General features: G+C 46.8%; 1 protein-coding gene across 3 annotated transcripts in view; it reads left to right on the top strand.

Moving 5' to 3' along the window:
• The window catches only part of DAAM1 (dishevelled associated activator of morphogenesis 1), a 185,588-nt gene extending 168,042 nt beyond the window's left edge, over nt 1-17,546 (top strand). For all 3 annotated transcript variants that reach the window (XM_073349967.1, XM_073349968.1, XM_073349966.1), the window contains 5 exons: nt 1,266-1,373; nt 6,028-6,088; nt 7,800-7,931; nt 10,727-10,897; nt 14,473-17,546. In XM_073349967.1, the coding sequence (XP_073206068.1) occupies nt 1,266-1,373; nt 6,028-6,088; nt 7,800-7,931; nt 10,727-10,897; nt 14,473-14,682 (682 nt within the window). In that variant the 3' untranslated portion in view covers nt 14,683-17,546. The remainder of the gene's footprint in view (nt 1-1,265; nt 1,374-6,027; nt 6,089-7,799; nt 7,932-10,726; nt 10,898-14,472) is intronic.
• The last annotated feature ends 2,223 nt before the right edge of the window (nt 17,547-19,769 follow it).

The following is a 19,769-nucleotide window of genomic DNA, read 5'->3' as shown; positions in this document are numbered from 1 at the left end:
GGGCGCATCCCCCACTTGGACCAACACAAGGAATTTTGCTGCCCTGAGCATCCCTCCAGTGCTGGGCCATGCAGCCAGGCCAGAGCTGTGTTGGTGGGGCACCCAGGTATCCTGCTGGTTCTGTGGGGAGAGGGATGGTTGGGAAGCCCCAGCTTCTCTCTCTCACACCCCACCCCAGCCTGTCCTGGAGTCGGGGGTTGGCCAGACTGGCTCCCAGCTCCAGTCACCTCATGGTGAATGAGAGCTGCTGCAAAGTGCAGGGGCTCCCTCGAAGGGGCTGCAGCCATGCTGGGGCAGCTCTCAGATGGTGCAGGGTGCGGTGAGAAGCAGCCAGGCTGGAGGCACCGGTACAAAATGGGCCCAGGGGCAGTCTGTGTCTAATGCTGGCACCCTACAAAATGTAATAAAACATGCCATTTCCTCTTTGCCAAAACGGAGAGGGGAGGACACTTCTCTGGACTGTCTCCCTCCAGCCACCCTTTTCAGCAGGTGCTTGAGAGAATCCATGGGCCCTTGCCCTGTGACCTAGCTGTCAACAGACTTGAATTGTGTTGGACCAGGGGGGAATGACGTTGTAGAGCAGCGGTTTTCAAACTTTTGGTACTGGTGACCCCTTTCACACAGTAAGCCTCTGAGTGTGAGCCCCTTATACATTAAAAATGGAGGGGTAATTTAATTTGGGCCTGGAGCTGACAGCTCACGATCCCCTGAGGGTCACGATCCCCAGTTCGAGAACCCCTGTTCTAGAGTCTAGTGCCCTCCACTGAGAATCCTTGATCACCAGCCCCTAGGTGTCTGATTGTAGGGGCTCCTGGCCTGAGCTCCCCAGTTGACCTCTGCTCCTGTGGGGAGAGAGGCAGCCTCCATGATAGCCAGATACAAGCCCTGTAAGAAATTATAAACCAAAGTCCATACCTGGAACTTCATAGGAAATGGATGCAGTTCCTAAAGCACCGAGGTACCATGTCCCCTGCATCTAACGTTGCCTAACAGGCAAGCAGCCACCTTCTACACCAGGCCTGAGTGGAGAGCATCAGCCACCTCTGGGGTGGAATGCAGTTGTTGTTTGACGGTGTGCCCAATGCTACCCAGCCATCGGGACAGGAAGTGAAGAATGTTGTAACTAATTGGAACTCCCGGAAGAGTTTAGACATGTAGAATGTAATGACCCAAATAAGAATTTGGCCAGGATACTGGGGCTAATACCCAACTTCTGAGGCTAGTGACAGTTTAATGTCTGTAATGTCGTCTTTCTTTTATCATAGGAACATCACCCTTTTGCACTATCTCATAACTATAGTTGAGAAGAAATATCCCAAAGTCCTCAGTCTTCATGAAGAGCTGCGAGACATCCCTCAAGCAGCCAAAGTAAAGTAGGTAGAAGTTAAGGTGGCAACTTTAAACCAACAGAATATTGTACGTGTGATAATATTCCTGCGTTCTTCTTTGCTTGCATTTCTTCAGATGAGCTCTCTTCCCGACCAGTGTCTGGAATCCACCATTTAGAGAGAGAGGCTGTTGACAAAGCACACGTCAACTGTAGAGGGTTTTAAACCCCTGACTTAACAGAAAAGAATTGTAAATCTCTTAATTGGGACAAGATTAGAGCCACTCAGAACAGCCGTGTCCTGTTACGCTTACTGCAGAAGCCTTTATACTCTGTTTATGAATGTAGACGCAATTTTAAAATGAATTTTGTACAAAGATGGGGTTGCAGATATAGGTCAGATATTTCAATATGAATGCAATGGCATTGTCTGCACAAATATGTGTACTCCTTTTTCTGCATGTGACCTGACTTTAGGGCATGCAAAGCGGGGAGCTGTTCACCCAAGCATGTCTAAACCAATAATGCAAGCCTTGTGGCATCTGCTGCATTCTTTGAAAATGTGGCCCATTGCTTACTAAATTCTGCCCACTTGTTTTTTAAACCAGTTGCAAGTGGATTGGATTTCTCTATAACCAGACTGAGGCCCTGGTTCAGTAAAGCTCTTAAGCACATGCTTAAGTCACACTAAAATGAATGAGGTTTCAAAATGTGTATGCTTTGCTGCTGTGGGGTTTGAGTGTGTATTAATAACTCAAAGGTGCAGGCATGTCTAAGGCTGAACTGCATGTGTCTGAGGATATATTGATACATATTAAAAGGGACAATGTTAGATCGTTTAATCCTAAATTCTCGGGTTGGGGTGAGATGGATATGTGTAGAATTTACAAAACCTCGTAATGGCCTGTGTTTTTTTAGTTTCAAAGGGCCCTTTTAATGCAAAGTTTAGATTCACTGTCCAAGACCAGTGACATGCAAAATGCCATCACCAGGTAGACCGGTCAAGAGGATGCTTGGACCTGGTGTTGAATATGGGTGGAGATACAATGGGAGCAGAGAGTAGTGTTTGGGGTGGGGGAGGCCTTATATAAATGATTGGAATAACAGAGACTTGGTGGGATAACTCACATGACTGGAGTACTGTCATGGATGGTTATAAACTGTTCAGGAAGGACAGGCAGGGCACTAAAGGTGGGGGAGTAGCACTGTATGTAAGGGAGCAGTATGACTGCTCAGAGCTCCGGTACGAAACTGCAGAAAAACCTGAGTGTCTCTGGATTAAGTTTAGAAGTGTGAGCAACAAGAGTGATGTAGTGGTGGGAGTCTGCTATAGACCACCGGACCAGGGGGATGAGGTGGATGAGGCTTTCTTCCGGCAGCTCGCAGAAGCTACTAGATCGCACGCCCTGGTTCTCATGGATGACTTTAATTTTCTTGATATCTGCTGGGAGAGCAATACAGCGGTGCATAGACAATCCAGGAAGTTTTTGGAAAGCGTAGGGGACAATTTCCTGGTGCAAGTGCTAGAGGAGCCAACTAGGGGGGGAGCTTTTCTTGACGTGCTGCTCACAAACCGGGAAGAATTAGTGGGGGAAGCAAAAGTGGATGGGAATCTGGGAGGCAGTGACCATGAGTTGGTTGAGTTCAGGATCCTGACACAGGGAAGAAAGGTAAGCAGCAGGATACGGACCCTGGACTTCAGGAAAGCAGACTTCGACTCCCTCAGGGAACGGATGGGTAGGATCCTCTGGGGGACTAACATGAAGGGGAAAGGAGTCCAGGAGAGCTGGCTGTATTTCAAGGAATCCCTGTTGAGGTTACAGGGACAAACCATCCCGATGTGTTGAAAGAAGAGTAAATATGGCAGGCGACCAGCTTGGCTTAACGGTGAAATCCTAGCGGATCTTAAACATAAAAAAGAAGCTTACAAGAAGTGGAAGGTTGGACATATGACCAGGGAAGAGTATAAAAATATTGCTCGGGCATATAGGAATGAAATCAGGAGGGCCAAATCGCACCTGGAGCTGCAGCTAGCGAGAGATGTCAAGAGTAACAAGAAGAGTTTCTTCAGGTATGTTGGCAACAAGAAGAAAGCCAAGGGAAGTGTGGGCCCCTTACTGAATGAGGGAGGCAACCTAGTGACAGAGGATGTGGAAAAAGCTAATGTACTCAATGCTTTTTTTTGCCTCTGTCTTCACGAACAAGGTCAGCTCCCAGACTGCTGCGCTGGGCATCACAACATGGGGAATAGATGGCCAGCCCTCTGTGGAGAAAGAGGTGGTTAGGGACTATTTAGAAAAGCTGAACGTGCACAAGTCCATGGGGCCGGACGAGTTGCATCCGAGAGTGCTAAAGGAATTGGCGGCTGTGATTGCAGAGCCATTGGCCATTATCTTTGAAAACTCATGGCGAACGGGGGAAGTTCCGGATGACTGGAAAAAGGCTAATGTAGTGCCAATCTTTAAAAAAGGGAAGGAGGAGGATCCTGGGAACTACAGGCCAGTCAGCCTCACCTCAGTCCCTGGAAAAATCATGGAGCAGGTCCTCAAAGAATCAATCCTGAAGCACTTACATGAGAGGAAAGTGATCAGGAACAGTCAGCATGGATTCACCAAGGGAAGGTCATGCCTGACTAATCTAATCACCTTCTATGATGAGATTACTGGTTCTGTGGATGAAGGGAAAGCAGTGGATGTATTGTTTCTTGACTTTAGCAAAGCTTTTGACACGGTCTCCCACAGTATTCTTGTCAGCAAGTTAAAGAAGTATGGGCTGGATGAATGGACGATAAGGTGGGTAGAAAGTTGGCTAGATTGTCGGGCTCAACGGATAGTGATCAATGGCTCCATGTCTAGTTGGCAGCCGGTGTCAAGTGGAGTGCCCCCAGGGTCAGTCCTGGGGCTGATTTTGTTCAATATCTTCATAAATGATCTGGAGGATGGTGTGGATTGCACTCTCAGCAAATTTGCGGATGATACTAAACTGGGAGGAGTGGTAGATACGCTGGAGGGGAGGGATAGGATACAGAAGGACCTAGACAAATTGGAGGATTGGGCCAAAAGAAATCTGATGAGGTTCAATAAGGATAAGTGCAGGGTCCTGCACTTAGGACAGAAGAACCCAATGCACAGCTACAGACTAGGGACCGAATGGCTAGGCAGCAGTTCGGTGGAAAAGGACCTAGGGGTGACAGTGGACGAGAAGCTGGATATGAGTCAGCAGTGTGCCCTTGTTGCCAAGAAGGCCAATGGCATTTTGGGATGTATAAGTAGGGGCATAGAAAGCAGATCAAGGGACGTGATCGTCCCTCTCTATTCGACATTGGTGAGGCCTCATCTGGAGTAGTGTCCAGTTTTGGGCCCCACACTACAAGAAGGATGTGGATAAATTGGAGAGAGTCCAGCGAAGGGCAACAAAAATGATTAGGGGTCTGGAACACATGACTTCTGAGGAGAGGCTGAGGGAACTGGGATTGTTTAGTCTGCAGAAGAGAAGAATGAGGGGGGATTTGATAGCTGCTTTCAACTACCTGAGAGGTGGTTCCAGAGAGGATGGTTCTAGACTATTCTCAGTGGTAGAAGAGGGCAGAACAAGGAGTAATGGTCTCAAGTTGCAGTGGGGGAGGTTTAGGTTGGATATTAGGAAAAACTTTTTCACTAGGAGGGTGGTGAAACACTGGAATGAGTTACCTAGGGAGGTGGTAGAATCTCCTTCCTTAGAAGTTTTTAAGGTCAGGCTTGACAAAGCACTGGCTGGGATGATTTAATTGGGGATTCGTCCTGCTTTAAGCAGGGGGTTGGACTAGATGACCTCCTGAGGTCCCTTCCAACCCTGATATTCTATGATTCTATGAAATGAGGTTAATCCCCTAACCCTACAACCAGCTCCCTGCAGACCCTGTGGGTCTTTGTATCCTTCCACTCCGGGGTGATGGTGGTTATTGCCACTCTGAGGGGAAAGACGCTGAGGAGAGTTCCCCTATGGTATTCATCTAAAAATTCCTGGGACTGGAAGATTGAAGGACTGTCAGCTGGGGAGCAGGAAGTGTCTAACTTACTGTCTCCTTCCCCAGCCCCTCAGGGAGAGGAGGAAAAATCTTTGCTCCGATAAGCCATAAGACCTCTCCACAGCTGACAGGTCTTCTAGAGATGCCGTCAGGCTGCTGGGCCTATTGAGCCTTCCCACTCAGCCATTTTGATCTGTTTTGGGACTTCACAGAGCCCCCATTTGATCTGATGTCATTCCCCTGTGTCCCAATGGCTATATGTGGCATTTGGGAGGTGGAAGGGAACGGGGAGCAGGGGGAGACAAACAGTGCCCCTGAGGAAGAATTTGGTGGCCCCACCATGCTACCTGGCTACCGGGAGAGTCGCGGATAAAGTTGCCTCCCTCCAAACATATGCAAGTCTCCACAGATGGGTTCTACGCCAAGATTTGGCCCATGATTTTTTTAACTTGAGACTGTTTGTTTTATAACTAAGTGTGAGTAACTCAAAATAAACAACCGTAACCAGTTTCACATTCATCAGTCTCTTTGGGCACTGTGCATCAACATAACTTGCTGCCTGAAAGCTGCTCATCTGAAAACAGGAAGCACCGTGAGGGATTATTTTAAATGGGGAAAACAAAGTTGACTTGAGCACAGAGTTCTGTAATTCATTGGGAAAGGCTTAAAATTAAAGTGTTGCAATTTTCAACAGCATGACTGAGCTGGAGAAAGAAATAAACACCTTGAGGAGCGGACTGAGGGCTGTGGAAACTGTAAGTATTATTTACCCACTTAATAGTCCACTCTGATTCCAAGCTTCATAGCATCCATCCTTAGGGAGGCAGGACAGGAAGCCCTTAGCAAAGCTGCTTTTATCTTACTTCCTGGAGATCAGTTTGTCTTTCCTTCCTGCCCTGCATGTGTGCCTGTTCTCTCAAGGCTGCTTCGGGACGGCAGTTACTGTATGCTGGTTATAAATCAGCCAAACGCCGAGTAGATTCACAGGGAGTTGGAGTAAGTTTAGTTATTTGCTGTGTTGACCAAAACCATGAAGAGTACTCAGCTTGCAACTCTAAAACTGCCCGTCATGGAGCCCCCGGATCAGACAGCAGGTCCTCTTGCTTGATCTTGAGCTCACATGAGGCGTGGGAAGGAAATGGTGAACAAATGGACTGAAAGATATCTCCAGGCACGTAGAAGAAGGGGATCTATTGATAGTTGGGTGGCTCTCTACAATTCCATGTATAGATGTAGACAGAGAGTGAGCACCAAAATAATCCTGACCTGGTGACCTGACAGTACATTGAGCCTATAAGTGAGGAGAGGGCACGTTTTGCCGTGCAATTCCTAAGCATCCTGTTGTGCCCAGCTCCCTTCGATGATAGCAACTGCGCCTTGAGCAGTACTGACTGCGTGTGAACATATGTGTGAAAATAATAGCAGTTTGGGGAACTAACTACTGCAAGAAAAGTAATAGGCTTTCTATAGTTTTTCTGATAACTCTTGCATTTGATAGTGTAAAGAGATGGTGGTGGAGTTAAAGCTTCAGTTTTGCCTTTTTTTTTTTTTTTTTTTTTTTTTTTTTTTTTTAGGGGAAAGCCCTGCATAAATGAGACCAGGTTGTAGGTTTGATACTGTTGGTTCAGCTTTATTTGATTTCTGCAGAGGCTTGGGGAATGTTGTCAGCCTTAATGTGAAAATTCAAGAGGAACCACTAGAAAACAGCCAACTAGCTATGGAGAACACTGTGTGCCCTTCTGTAGCTTCACGGCAGCAAAATGCTAATCTGGGAAGCTGTGGTTCTGCCAGTACCACTCCTTCGGCAGACAAATTCCAAACAGTTTAGCTGGTTTCAGAGGGGAAATAAAACAGAAAATTGTCCTGTTTATGCAGTCACACCCCAAGGAATTGGGCAGAATAGGAAGAGATAAGAGTCAATTATTGCTCTGGCAAAGCTTTCCGGAAAGGTAGTCTTAGAATGAGGCCTGCCACCTCTGGGTGTGTTTTGCCATGCATCACTTCTGCTCAGTGTACCTGCTCTGAGTAAAGAGGATGTGTCCCTAGTCTCTGTTTGCCAGAAGCTGGGAGTGGGCATTGGGATGGATCACTTGATGATTACTTGTTCTGTTCATTCCCTCTGAAGCACTTGGCATTGGCCACTGTCAGAAGACAGGATATTGGGCCAGATGGACCTTTGCTCTGACCCGGTATGCCTGTTCTTATGTTCTCATGTATTTCGACACCCTGCTTTCTCGCAAGAACAGAGAGTCAGTGTCACATCTTTGTGACACCTAGCTCCTTGGGTTTATTGTCAGACCATCTAGTAAAGTAATTGAAGTCTTACCTGTGTTATAGCTTCTACATGGGGAAAGAGACTTGCAAAGCGTGGTTTAAGATAGGATAAATTTGGGGTTTGTTAAATATGCTCAATCCTATGTCCCTTTTTAAACAGACACTGACCAGAATTAAATTTATTTCCTTAAGGAACTGGAATACCAGAAATCGCAGCTCTCTCAGCCTGGAGACAAGTTTGTGTCGGTGGTCAGCCAGTTCATCACGTTAGCCAGCTTTGGCTTCTCCGACGTTGAAGATCTTCTGATGGAAGCTAAAGAACTGGTAAGATCCCTGGTATAATCCATAGGGAATTACTTTAGAGGGGAGTGGTTCGGTATTAAAGGATCTTCTGACATTGTGTCATATGTCCATAGATCTACCCCAAAGGATAGAAACAATAGATCAACTACTCGCATTAGATTTTTATCAAAAAAAACCTTCCCTCAAACTCAGTGGTGGTTTTTTTTTTTTTGTTTAAGAACTTGAACAGTTGAGCATTTCAAAGTCAGAAACACTGTTGCTGGATGCTGTGGTAAGTGGTCTCCTACAAAGATTGAGGATAGTGAGCAGGCATGCTATTGTATCTAGTGATTGATTGATTAGCAGAAAATACAGCCAGTACATACACCAATACGTGTGATCAATTGCAAACAGAAAAGACACACTCCCTGAAAGTGACATAACCTCACTCTTCTATTCTGAGACCTGTGTGGCTGACCCTGCTATCTCCGGAGAAAGAGAGGACTAACCCAGTGATGACTGAAGCCTTTCTCAAATCCTGCAGTTTATGGGCTCGTCTGCCCTAGAGCACTTTGTGTTTCAGTCGGTGTCACTACTAGCAGAGTGCGCGCATGTGCACACAAATACACACCCCCACACACCGCCACACACACCCTTCCGCCTGCCCATAAATGCCCTCCAGGCATGGCCCTCAGATATCTTCTCCCCAACTCCAGCACCACAGGTCTTCAGCCCTCCTCCCGCCCCATCTGACCATGTCCTCTGACCGTCTCCCCCCGTACCACTCCACTCCATAGAAATGCCACCTCCACTCCTGATCTGCAGGGTGCAGAGTGGGGTTGTGGGATTCTCAGCCAGCAGGTCTCTGAAGTTCCCTGGCTGAGGGAATGATTGAAGGTGGGACCTGTCGGCAGTCACAGCCCCATGGGCCGCATCCATGCTGGCGCTCAGCAGATTGAGCTGCAGTGGGCACTCACCCGTACCAGCTATCAGGGTAACTTAATGCTGCCCTTTGGCCAATCAGCTGGTACACTCTTATGTATAGACGCAAGGTGCATTTCAGTCAGTGGAGATGCTCCAGTTGACGGCTCGCTCTAGTGTCGACAAGTCCTAAGTGTCACTCAAGGCCTGCTCTAAAACAGCTGAGCTGCTGCTTCGACAGCTGTTAGACAGTGCAGCAGCCAGGCAGTGGGCCCCGCGTTGTGTTCAGTTTATGTGATGCCCACCTTTAAAAGGCTCCTCTGGGTTTGAGTCTCGTTATCGCTATTTTTGGGGACGCTGGGTCAATCTTCTGGAAAGTTCCGGGTGGTAGGAGGGTAACGTTTTCAGAATTGCCTAAGACTTTGCCCTGCAGTTCGGACTAAGGGGTGTGAATTGCAGAACGTACTAGTTGTGCTGTGCTGTACCTCCCCTGTGTGGACGCTGAGGGTGCAAGGCACCTAGATCGTGTGAACATTGTCCTCTTTTCAATGGGACTATGTTAGCGCAAGGTAGGTACCTTGTAGCTTGTGCCCTCAATGCCCACAGAGGGGAGTAACAGCGCAACACACTGGTGTGTGATGCAATTCACACCCCTGTAAGCACTTCAGTTCCTAAGTCTCATTGAAAGTCAATGGGACTTACCTTTAAAAATCTGGCCCTTTATAGTCTATTTAGGGGCTAAAAGGTGAGGATAGGTGTCTAGTGGGATTTTCAAAAGCAGTGCCTAGCTGCCATTGACTTCAATGGGAATCAGTCACATGGGTGCTTTGGAAAATTCCACTAGGCACCTATTTGTATCTTTAGGCCCCTAAATACCTTTTAAAATCTGGTCCTTAATATTCTAAGTTCCACTGACTTTCAATGAGACTTAGGAAGTGGCTAAGTCTCTTTTGAAAATAAGTGCATTTAGGCACTTTCAAAAATGTTACCCGTAATCTTTATCCTTACTTAGCAGAGTGGAAACAAAAGTAACTAGTAAATGGTTTTTTTTGTTCGAGTTTTTTTTAAAACTCGATAATCTCAAAAACGTACAATCACAATTTTAACAAGCTTTAGACGCGCGCGCGCGCTCTCTCTCTCTCTGCCTTGCCTTTCCTTCTCCCAAGCTGCAAATAAGTGCAAGGAACGTCGGTCCAAAGGATAACTTCTATCAGTTTTAAAGAAACTTAGAAGCAGGGGCTTATAATGGAAGTCTTGCGTCAACCTTAGCTGCAGTGTTGCTATAATCACATTAATTGTCCATGAATGGTACTATAGGTCTTGCAAACTCCTACTCCTCTAACTGGTGTAGTTTCTAAGCTGAATAATAAATGCCTTTTAAAAGCTTCACTAACACATTTGGTTTTAATATTGAACCATGTGGCAACAATAAATAATACCCCCAAAAAATACTTCAAAGAAAACTTAAAAGTGCAAGTTTCCTGCCCCTGCCGTGTCTACTATTAGTTTTATGTCTTCAGTCTTTGGCACCACAATATTTTGCTTCCTTGTTTTTACTACTGCTTAGTTAATAAAACCGAGTTAGGTAATAAAGGATGTTAAGCAGAAACAGGAGTGTAAAATTTCTTACATGATTTAAAAAAGGGGCATTTAAAGGAACAGCCAACTGGAAAATCTTCTCTTAAAAGCCATCACTTAATGAGCAGAAGACAAAGTATGACTTTTTTTTTCTTTCGGTAAACTGAGACTAGAATTAATAGATAATCATTTCCCCTTTAATTCCATGTGCCATCAAATACCACCTTAAATATTATTCTGGTTATCTGTCAGGCAGATAGTTTTCAGGAAAGGATTTTATTGGTTCAGTGGATTCTCTCACTAGCTTACTAAACTAGTCCTTCCTGTTCTTTCCCCAGTTTACCAAGGCAGTGAAGTACTTTGGGGAAGACTCGAGCAAAATGCAGCCAGATGAGTTCTTTGGGATCTTTGATCAGTTTCTTCAAGCTGTGACTGAGGCCAAGCAGGAGAACGAAAACCTGAGGAAAAGGAAGGAGGAGGAGGAGCGTCGGGCACGCATGGAAGCACAGGTTAGAAGAAAACCTGCTCGCTACAATCTTTAGTGTTCGTACTGTAGGCCTGGTTGAGTCAATGTCTGCGTGTGCATCAGGATGCTAGACAGGGAGGAGAAGGGTGGGGAGGAACTGAGACGGGGACTGTTTCATTAGCATGTACTCAGAAATGTAGGATTCATTTCAGTCCTCAGGGCTAGTGTGGGGTGGGACTTTGGAAGTTCTGCATCTTGACCTAATTCTGCTGCCTTTGACATGGATGGTGGAACTTCCAGTGACTTCAATGGGAACAGTTAAGCCTATGCTGAGAACTTTTGGAAATCCCACCTGGAACCACCTAGGTCCGTCTCTTTCCCTTGAGAGGAAGGATGGTCTTGTGAAGAGTGCACTGGACTGGGATGTAGAAGACCTGGGTCCAGCCTATCCAGCTGTGCCCCGGACTGCCTGTGATCTCGGACAAGTCATTTCATCTCTCTGGGTCTGTTTCCAAGCTGTAAAATGGGGATAAGACTGACTTGATTTCTCCCACCTTAGTGTGTCTTGTCTGTTTAGACTGTGAGGTCTCCAGGAAAGCCCCTCCCCCCCCACCTAAATCAACAAGGATGGTTAGCTTTATAGAGCAGGGAATCTCTCTCTCTGTGCATGTGCAGCCCACGGGACAATGGTGCCTCCATCTCAGGTGGGTCCTCTAAGTGCAACTGTAATACAAATAGTACATGCTGCTAATTGCTTCTCTTCAAAGCATAATCAATTTTGCTCCAGGCAGCAGAGTCAAAAGGGACCTGTGGCTTTTAAGATAACCATAGATTGCAGTCCAATACAGGTCCCTAATGACTTCAGATCAGGCACAACTATTTTGCCTTTGGAAACTGTGTGAGCCAGGACGGAAGTGAAATCTTGCATTAAGCCAGATGTTTCATAGATTCGAAGGCCAGAAGGGACCATTGTGATCATCTAGTCTGACCTCCTGTATGATACAGGCCCCAGAACTTCCTCAAAATAATTCCTAGAGCAGAGCTTTTAAGAAAAACCTCCATGCTTGATTTAAAAATTGTTAGTGATGGAGAATCTAGCACAACCCTCAGTAAATTGTTCAGTGGTTAATTACTCCCACCGTTAAAAAGTTCTGTCTTATATCCAGTCTCAATTTGCCTAGTTTCAACTTCAAGCCATTGGATCATGTTAGACCTTTTTCTGCTAGACGGAAGAGCCCATTAAATATTCGTTCCCCTTATAGGTCCTCATAGACTGTAATCAAGTCACCCCTTAGCTTTCTTTTCATTAAGCTAACTAGATTGAGCTCTTTGAGTCTATCACTGTAAGGCATGTTTTCTATTCCTTGAATCATTCTTGAGGCTCTTCTCTGAGCCCTCTCCAATGTATCAACATCCTTCTCGAATTGTGGGTACCAACGCTGGACACAGTATTCCAGCAGCCGTTGTACCAGTGTCAAATACAGACACTCTCTGCTACTACTCAAAATTCCCCTGTTTATGCATCTCAGGATCACATGAGCTCTTTTGGCCACAGTATCACAGTGCGAGCTGGGGGCATGGATCAGCCTTAACGTCACACTCCCCATCAGTGGCCTGGCCGAGCAAGCTAACGATCTAACCAGACACCCAACCAGTGGTGAATCCTGGTCACGTGCTGCCTGAGGCATGTTGCACATACACTAAGAAGAAGTGGGAGCTCGTGTTCAGCTGATTATCCAACACGAGCCCTAAATCTTTTTCAGAGTCACCTTATGAGAGTCCTGGCGGCTGCAGTTTCCTGCTGTGGACAAGTCACCATCTCAGTAGGCAGGCAACGCTGCAGACTCAGTTTTTCAGTATGTGGCCTCTCATGATCTGATGGGAAAAAGGAGCCAAGTTCATTGGGGTGCTCAACTCCACATAGCTTATCGAGCTTGCCCCAAGGATAAGTTTGGCCCCACTGTGTTCAGTTCTGATAACTGGTATAAAGGTTTTGATAGTCACTATGGCGTGCCTGAGCAGAGGTGCCGGAGCCTCTTTCATAGGAGAGAAGGACAAAACCGGGATTGTTCTCCCAAAAGCAACGCCAGCGGTGTGATGTTGCTGCACTGTGCATAGGAAGCACGCCATTTTACCACAGTCACTGTCCTGGAATCCCACCGATATACGTAGCTGCTAAGCAGCGACCAAAATAGATAACGACGTCTACTGGCCAGCTGTCGAACATACACTGGTTCTGGGGCACTTGTGATGGTGTTTTTAAGTAAAGGATGAGATCGCTGTGGAGTGGGGGTCCGTCACACAAAGGCTGCTCCCTGCTAGTGCCCTAAGGGGCTTAGATCACCCCAAATAGGCTGGGGACAAATGGGGCTGTGGCCTTTGTCTTCTGTCTCCATCCCTGCCCCTTGTATTCAGCCAGCATTGCCAGGCCTGGCTGAAAACACCAAAAGAATTTCATCAATTTTTCTCTTATTTCCTTCCTCCCATTGAAATATGTAAAAGTGTGTCTCTGACTAGCTCGATCACTGATCTGAACATGAGGGAATGTTAGTTGAATTTTTCCTTTTAATTTTTTGAATGGGGTTTTTTTTCCAATACTGAAATCCAGAAAATCTCAATGTTTCGGCCAGGCCAGGCACGGACAGGGGCGTGCGCTGCTGCCCCCAAAGGGTGTGTTGCGCGGCGGGCCCGCTTCCCGTGCACACTGTGGGGGCGCAGCACACGTGCACTGCAGACCCGGGGCTCCCGAAAGTGCTGCTAGACCAGGGGTGGCCAACCTGCGGCTCTGGAGCCCCGTGCGGCTCTTCAGAAGTTTAACTTGCGGCTCCTCGTCTAGGCACCAACTCCGGGGCTGGAGCTACAAGCGCCAACTTTCCAGTGGGTTGGGGGGTGCTCACGGCTCAACCCCGGGCCCTGCCCCCACTCCACCTTTTCCTGCTCCCTCCCCTGAGCCTGCTGGGCCCTCGCTCCTCCCCCTCCAAGCCTCCTGCACGCCACGAAACAGCTGATCGGGTGGTGCGGGGAGGAAGGAAGCGGGAGGTGCTGATCGGCAGGGTTGCCGGTGAGAGGGAGGCGCTGGGAGCGGGGCGGGTGGGAGCTGATGGGGGGCTGCTGAGGTATTACTGTGGCTCTTTAGGGGCGATGTACATTGGTAAATGCTGGCTCCTTCTCAGCCTCAGGTTGGCCACCCCTGTGCTAGAGCAACATAGCTCTAGTCACAGCGGTACCTGAAGGCTTATTACACCAGCAGGCTGTCCTGCTTTAACCGTGTCGGCACAGTTAAAGCAATACGGCCCCGTACTCTGGATTCAGGTATACTGGGATGTCTGTGCTTTATGCTGCTATTGCTTTCCGGTTTGAGAGGGAGAATAAGTAGGCCAGTCAGTCACCTCTGTACTAACATAACTGCATCCATTCACGTGGTTGTAGCAATATAGCCATTTCGATTTAAAAAGAAAATCACACCCCGGTCCACAGAGGGAGGATGGTAAATTACTTAAATGTAGACCAGGCCAAAAACCGAAAACAAGGCCTTAAATTATATACATCAGGGTCCTTTCGGGTCAATGTGTTACAAAAAATGAGCTGGATTATTTTTCTTCTTGGTTCCCCCCCCAGCTGAAAGAACAGCGCGAGCGGGAGCGCAAGGCCAGAAAGGCGAAAGAAAACAGTGAGGAAGGTGGGGAGTTTGACGACCTCGTTTCGGCTTTACGGTCAGGTGAAGTCTTTGACAAAGACCTTTCGAAACTGAAACGGAATCGCAAGCGCATCACCAACCAGCTGATGGACAGCAGCCGCGAGAGGCCGGTCACCAAACTCAACTTCTGATCCTTTGGTTTTGTAAACATTTTTTTAGAAAACTGATTAGCAGTCTTTTTGAAGTGGCTAGGATTTTTCATTATACTGCCTTGTAATTCAAACCGAAACAGTGGCACACTCTTTCTGTGTGTGTGTGTGTGTGTGTTGTGTATATAAAAAGTCTGGTTGTTGGTATGTATGGAGAATATAAGTGTCTGTATGTCTCTGTCAAGCAGGACAGTGTATATATGTGTGCCACACAAACACGTATATAGACACTGGTGACTGAGTGCAAATTCCATTTTCTTTCCTTCAACCACATTGTTCAAAAAGTAGTTATTCTGGTGCACAAGCACAACATTGTGTCTCCTGAGAAAGAGATGACAAAAACATTCCTTGTAGTAAACAAAGGCATTGAGAAATATTTTCTACTTGGTCTCCCTTTGGAATTTTTTATCTTGGTGTAACTGGTGTCGGAGAGCACAGAGAGAAACAAAAATGGCACTGCTATCCTAACCATTGGTGCTGAGGTGTCATCACGGACTGCTGGGGATCAGCCTGGAGACCGCAGTGGTGGTGTAAGAATACAGTTATGGAAAGCCTTGCACACAGTCTGAAGTGTGTTTAAAAAAAAAAAAGTCAAGTGGAAACAATCCATTTTATTATTATTCAAGACTTGAACATCTGTGCTCTTGTGCGGGTTCCAGGTAGTTCCGTACTGTACACTCTCTTGATAATCCCTTTTCAGTTGTTTTTGGGAAGCACTGTACTTCTCTTTCCACAACGCTTGCTCTTGATGAAGACAGATTATCACAGTGTGCTTATTGCTATAACAATACATAGACATAGTTCTAACTTGACAGCGTTTTCTTGCCCATGACAAATAGGAAGCGGGGGAGGGAGGGGCTCTCTGCTGAGACAAAGAGCATCAACTTTGTGTTGTCATTCCCCCCCCCTCTTCCCTCCCCCCATTTTTCTATTCAGTGGGACAAACTGTATCCTCTGTAAGGCCAGGTCTGCGCTAAAAAGTTAAGTCAACCGAACTATGTCGCTCAGGGGTGTGAAAAATCTCCTGAGCGATGTAGTTAAGCCGACCTAACCCCTGGTGCAGACGGTGCTAGGTCAATGGAAGAATTCTTCTGTTGGCCTAGCAGCCTTCTCTCGAGGAGATAGACGACCTACAGTGACGGTAGTCGTAGTGGGTGTCTACACTGAAGCACTACAGCAGCGCAGCATGCGGTTATGCTGCTGTAGCTTTTCTAGTGTAGACGTAACCTAAATGTAGGTCAGAACTGAAGGTCATTTAAACCAATGCACAAAGGACTTGATCTGAAACCCATTGTGTCGATGGACAGGCCCCCATTGACTTCAGTGGGCTTTGAACCGGGCCGCTTGTTTTTAACAGACATACAGTAGCAATGATGCCAAGAAATATTTCTCTCTTAACAATGTACTTTTTCAAGTGGTTTGCTGTTTATATTGTCATTAAAATTTGTTAGCAAAACTACCTGTAAAATGTCAGTCCAAAAAAACCCCAAAGCTCAGGGAGTAAAATAGTAACAAGTAATAAATACATAAATTTAAAAAAAAAAATTAAAAAATTGGAAAATAAAAAGTAAATGCCATTAACCTAGTAACACTTAATATTCTTAAATTATACAGAATATATGGAAGACTGTTACTTTTTGCTTTTATTTATTTGTGATGGTTTTATTTTTTTTAAACCAACAAACTTTTATACCATCAATATTCTTATCTTTTTGTTTTTTGTTCTTTTTCCTGTGGAGAGATTAGTTTGTCCCTGTTGTACTAGATATTAACACTATTCGAAATAAGTTTTTCATGTAATGGGTATTATCGGTGGGATTGGGATGTCATTTTTCCTATATGTACTGTATAGCAAATGTGCTGTTTAACCTAATTATATAAAAATATGGTTCTTAGCACCTAGAGCCAGCCCGGGGTCTCTGTGCTTTCTGAAAGCTGTGAAGTATCACTCTAAAAAGAGTTATCAAGAACGGTGGTCTTACAATATTTGTTTTTCCTCATTGCAACGTTCGACACACTGTAAGTATAAAAAAAAGCGTATAAAGCAGTAATAAATATAAAGTTATGGCTCAGTAAAGTCCTGCACCTCCTATCAAAGCAACTGCGAAACCTGCAAATTTTCAAAGATTGGGAGTGAAGCACTTTGTTTTAAGAAGAAGAAGAAGGGAAAAAAATGTTTAATGGTGATTCTTGTTCCTTAACTAAAGTGCCTCTATTTATATTTTCTATTTATGGCTTAAGAAATTTGGGCTGACACAATTTAGGGAACGGACTCTTTTTGGTGGGTGGGGGAGTCTCATGTCTGATGATCTGAGGAATGGTCAGTTAATTGTTTAGCTAGAATAATGCGTTTTGAAAAGGCCTCCAGCCCTGCATTGGGATCCCGCTTCCGCAGCCTGTGTAGCCAGGAGGTGCTCTCAGGCTTCACCCTGTGGGATTCCAGTGGAGGCTCAGGAGCTTAGTTGCCCTTCCAGATCATTCTTGTTTTCCGTTAGCCTGGTTATTGGGCTGCGTTTGCTATTTAGTTTTCTTTCCAAACAAAAGGCCGTGTGCAGGTAATTTCATGTGCCATTGCTGAAAACTACTTTTAAACAGGTGCTGGTGTCGGTAGCCACTCTTCTCTTGGATGTGTATTTTACAGATTTTTTTTTTTTAATAATGCCAAAAAGGAAAAAATTACTTGTGAACTGAAGTATATGTCATGGACCTTCGTAGCTTAATAGTCAACCAAGTTAGGTGCAAGAATGTTAGTAGTTTAGCTGCCAGGAAATGCTGTGTATGTTATGAGACTGTACATTTTTTAAGATGGCAATATGCAATAAAGCAAAAGAATTGCATTGAGTGTACATCCACGGAGCCCACGAGTTATTTTTCAAGCCGCCTTGTAGAGCAGCCACTCCTGTGTGTCCTCAGAAGAAAGTGAAGCAGCCTATTTTGGATAGTTTCGAGTAGGCTGCCGATCCCTAAGGACAGATGAAACAAAAAACGTGTTGGGTTTTTTTAAATGAGTTCACAAAGGGCCAGATTCTAGTCTGTCTGTTGCCAGTGTAAGCCTGGAGTATCAACCTGTGTGCTGGTACAGTCTGCATATTGAGCACCTCACAGCCAGTGAATTCACTCTGGTGGCACCCCTGAAAGGGAAGGAATTTTTGTTCCTCAGCGAAATAGAGACAGTAGATTAAAAGCAAAGCTTTCCAAAAGCACTTAACTGACTCAAGAGTCTGAAAGTCAATGGGACTTAGACTCCTGAGTCAGGTAAGCCCTTTTGCCCTAAGTGACTCACCCCGGGTCGCTCAGGAAGTCTGTGGCAGTCGGGAATGGAGCCCAGAGTGAAGGAGGTGCTGCAGTTTAACAGAGCCTGGCCCAAGGCAGAGCAATAAAGTGAGGAGGGAGAGATCTACTCTTCGCTGTGGAGCAGAGGGGGTCTGAGGGAGGGGGAGAGCAATGAGGTTGGTCAGATTGGGGTATCTGAAGGGCAGGGAGATGAAAACATGGATGGGAGGGGAATAGCATAGACATGGGTAGGGTGGGAGGAACAGAAAGGGGAGAACAGGGCTACCTGAGCAGGGAACAGCTAAGTGAGGGGCTGGGGGGAGAAATGTATTTTTGCCTAGTGCCCTTGTGTGATCAAAAGGGCAGGTCAGCCGCTGGTTGCAGTCCGACCGGGCGCGGAGTCCGTGTGAAGTGTCTGCACCACTCACGCCCAGCTGTGTGAGTTGACATGGGACATAAGTGGTGCGTCGACCTCCTGCCATTGCTCTGCACAGAGCTGAGTGAGACCAGATTCCCGTGTGCAGAGACCAATTTCAGACGTTCCTGCAGGACCGATTGTGCATCCAGCCCCCACCCCTCCTGCTCAGAAGAGATTGCGGGCGGGGGAGGGCTTGGGAGAGGAGGTTGCTGTGTCGGTTAACTGGGGCCCGTGGCGAAGGCATTGCCGCCGAAGAGGATGCAGCAGTCAGCGCTGTGCTTGTTTACTAACGCGCACCGTGACCATGAATGGAAAAGGGTGTCTTTGTTTCTGAGGCACAATCATTTATATGTATCCTCTTCCTAACCTTTGAAACTGTCTCTTGTGATTATTGAATTCCTTATGCCTGGATCCGGGGAACAGCGAGTCCCTGCGGATGCCCTTGGGTCTGGTGCCACGAAGGAGACAGGGCTGGGCAATACTGAGCAGACATTGCTGGCTGGGTACCGATCGCAGCCAAGCAGAGCGGTGAGTTGTGGCACCTGCCATGTTTCTGATCACACTGGTCTAGCCCATCTGCTGATCCTAGTGCTTTTGTTTCTGGAAATCTTTAGAGCATAAGAACAGCTGGACCCACAGTCCGTCTAGCCCGGTATCCTGTCTTCCGACAGCAGCCGGTGCCAAATGCGTCAGGGGGAATGAACAGAACAGCGCAACTGTGTCTCCTCCATCCCTGGTCACTCAGCCCCCAGCTTCTGGCAGTCAGAGGTTTTGGGACACCTGGGTCTCTGACCACCTTGGCTAATAGCCATTGACAGATCTATCCTCCATGAACTTTAATTTTCTTTTCTCAGGCAGCCACCCTGTGACCTACTTCAGGCAAACGGCTCACTGGCTGCATGGGGCGGGGGAGGTGAGAGGGCTCAGGAATCCTCATCCCCCGCCCCCCCATCTCCTTCTGTCTCTGAAGTGCAGATACAAGACAGAATCCCAACGTAGCGGCTCCTTGAACAGCAGCCCGGGCCCAGCGGGTGTAGCCAGAGGTGCGCTGTGGCCCTGGTCCCAGCATGCTTATTGCCATGCGGCAGCAGAGTCCAGCTGGGAGTGGAGCAGAGGGGCACTGATTCACAATGATCCTGTTTGAAGCAGGGGCAATAGCACTTCCCTAGATGGCCCCTGCGTAGGTAGAATGGCCCTGGAATGTTCTGCTCAGCTGTTGCCACTCCTGCCAATGGCTCCGGGTGGCAAGGCAGCATTTTGTGCTCCAGGCCAAGGAGCCCCCTTGGGACTGCAGGGAGCAAGAGAGATCAGCCTCTCCTTTATTGCCTCTGGGCTGAGGGTGGGGAGATCTGCATGTTGCACTTCAGCCGGCTTGTGA

The sequence above is a fragment of the Lepidochelys kempii genome, chromosome 6 (genome assembly GCF_965140265.1).
Source record: "Lepidochelys kempii isolate rLepKem1 chromosome 6, rLepKem1.hap2, whole genome shotgun sequence".
NCBI lineage: Eukaryota > Metazoa > Chordata > Testudines > Cheloniidae > Lepidochelys > Lepidochelys kempii.
The sequence above is the reverse complement of the archived record's forward strand: the minus strand, read 5'-3'. Positions and strand labels throughout refer to the sequence as shown.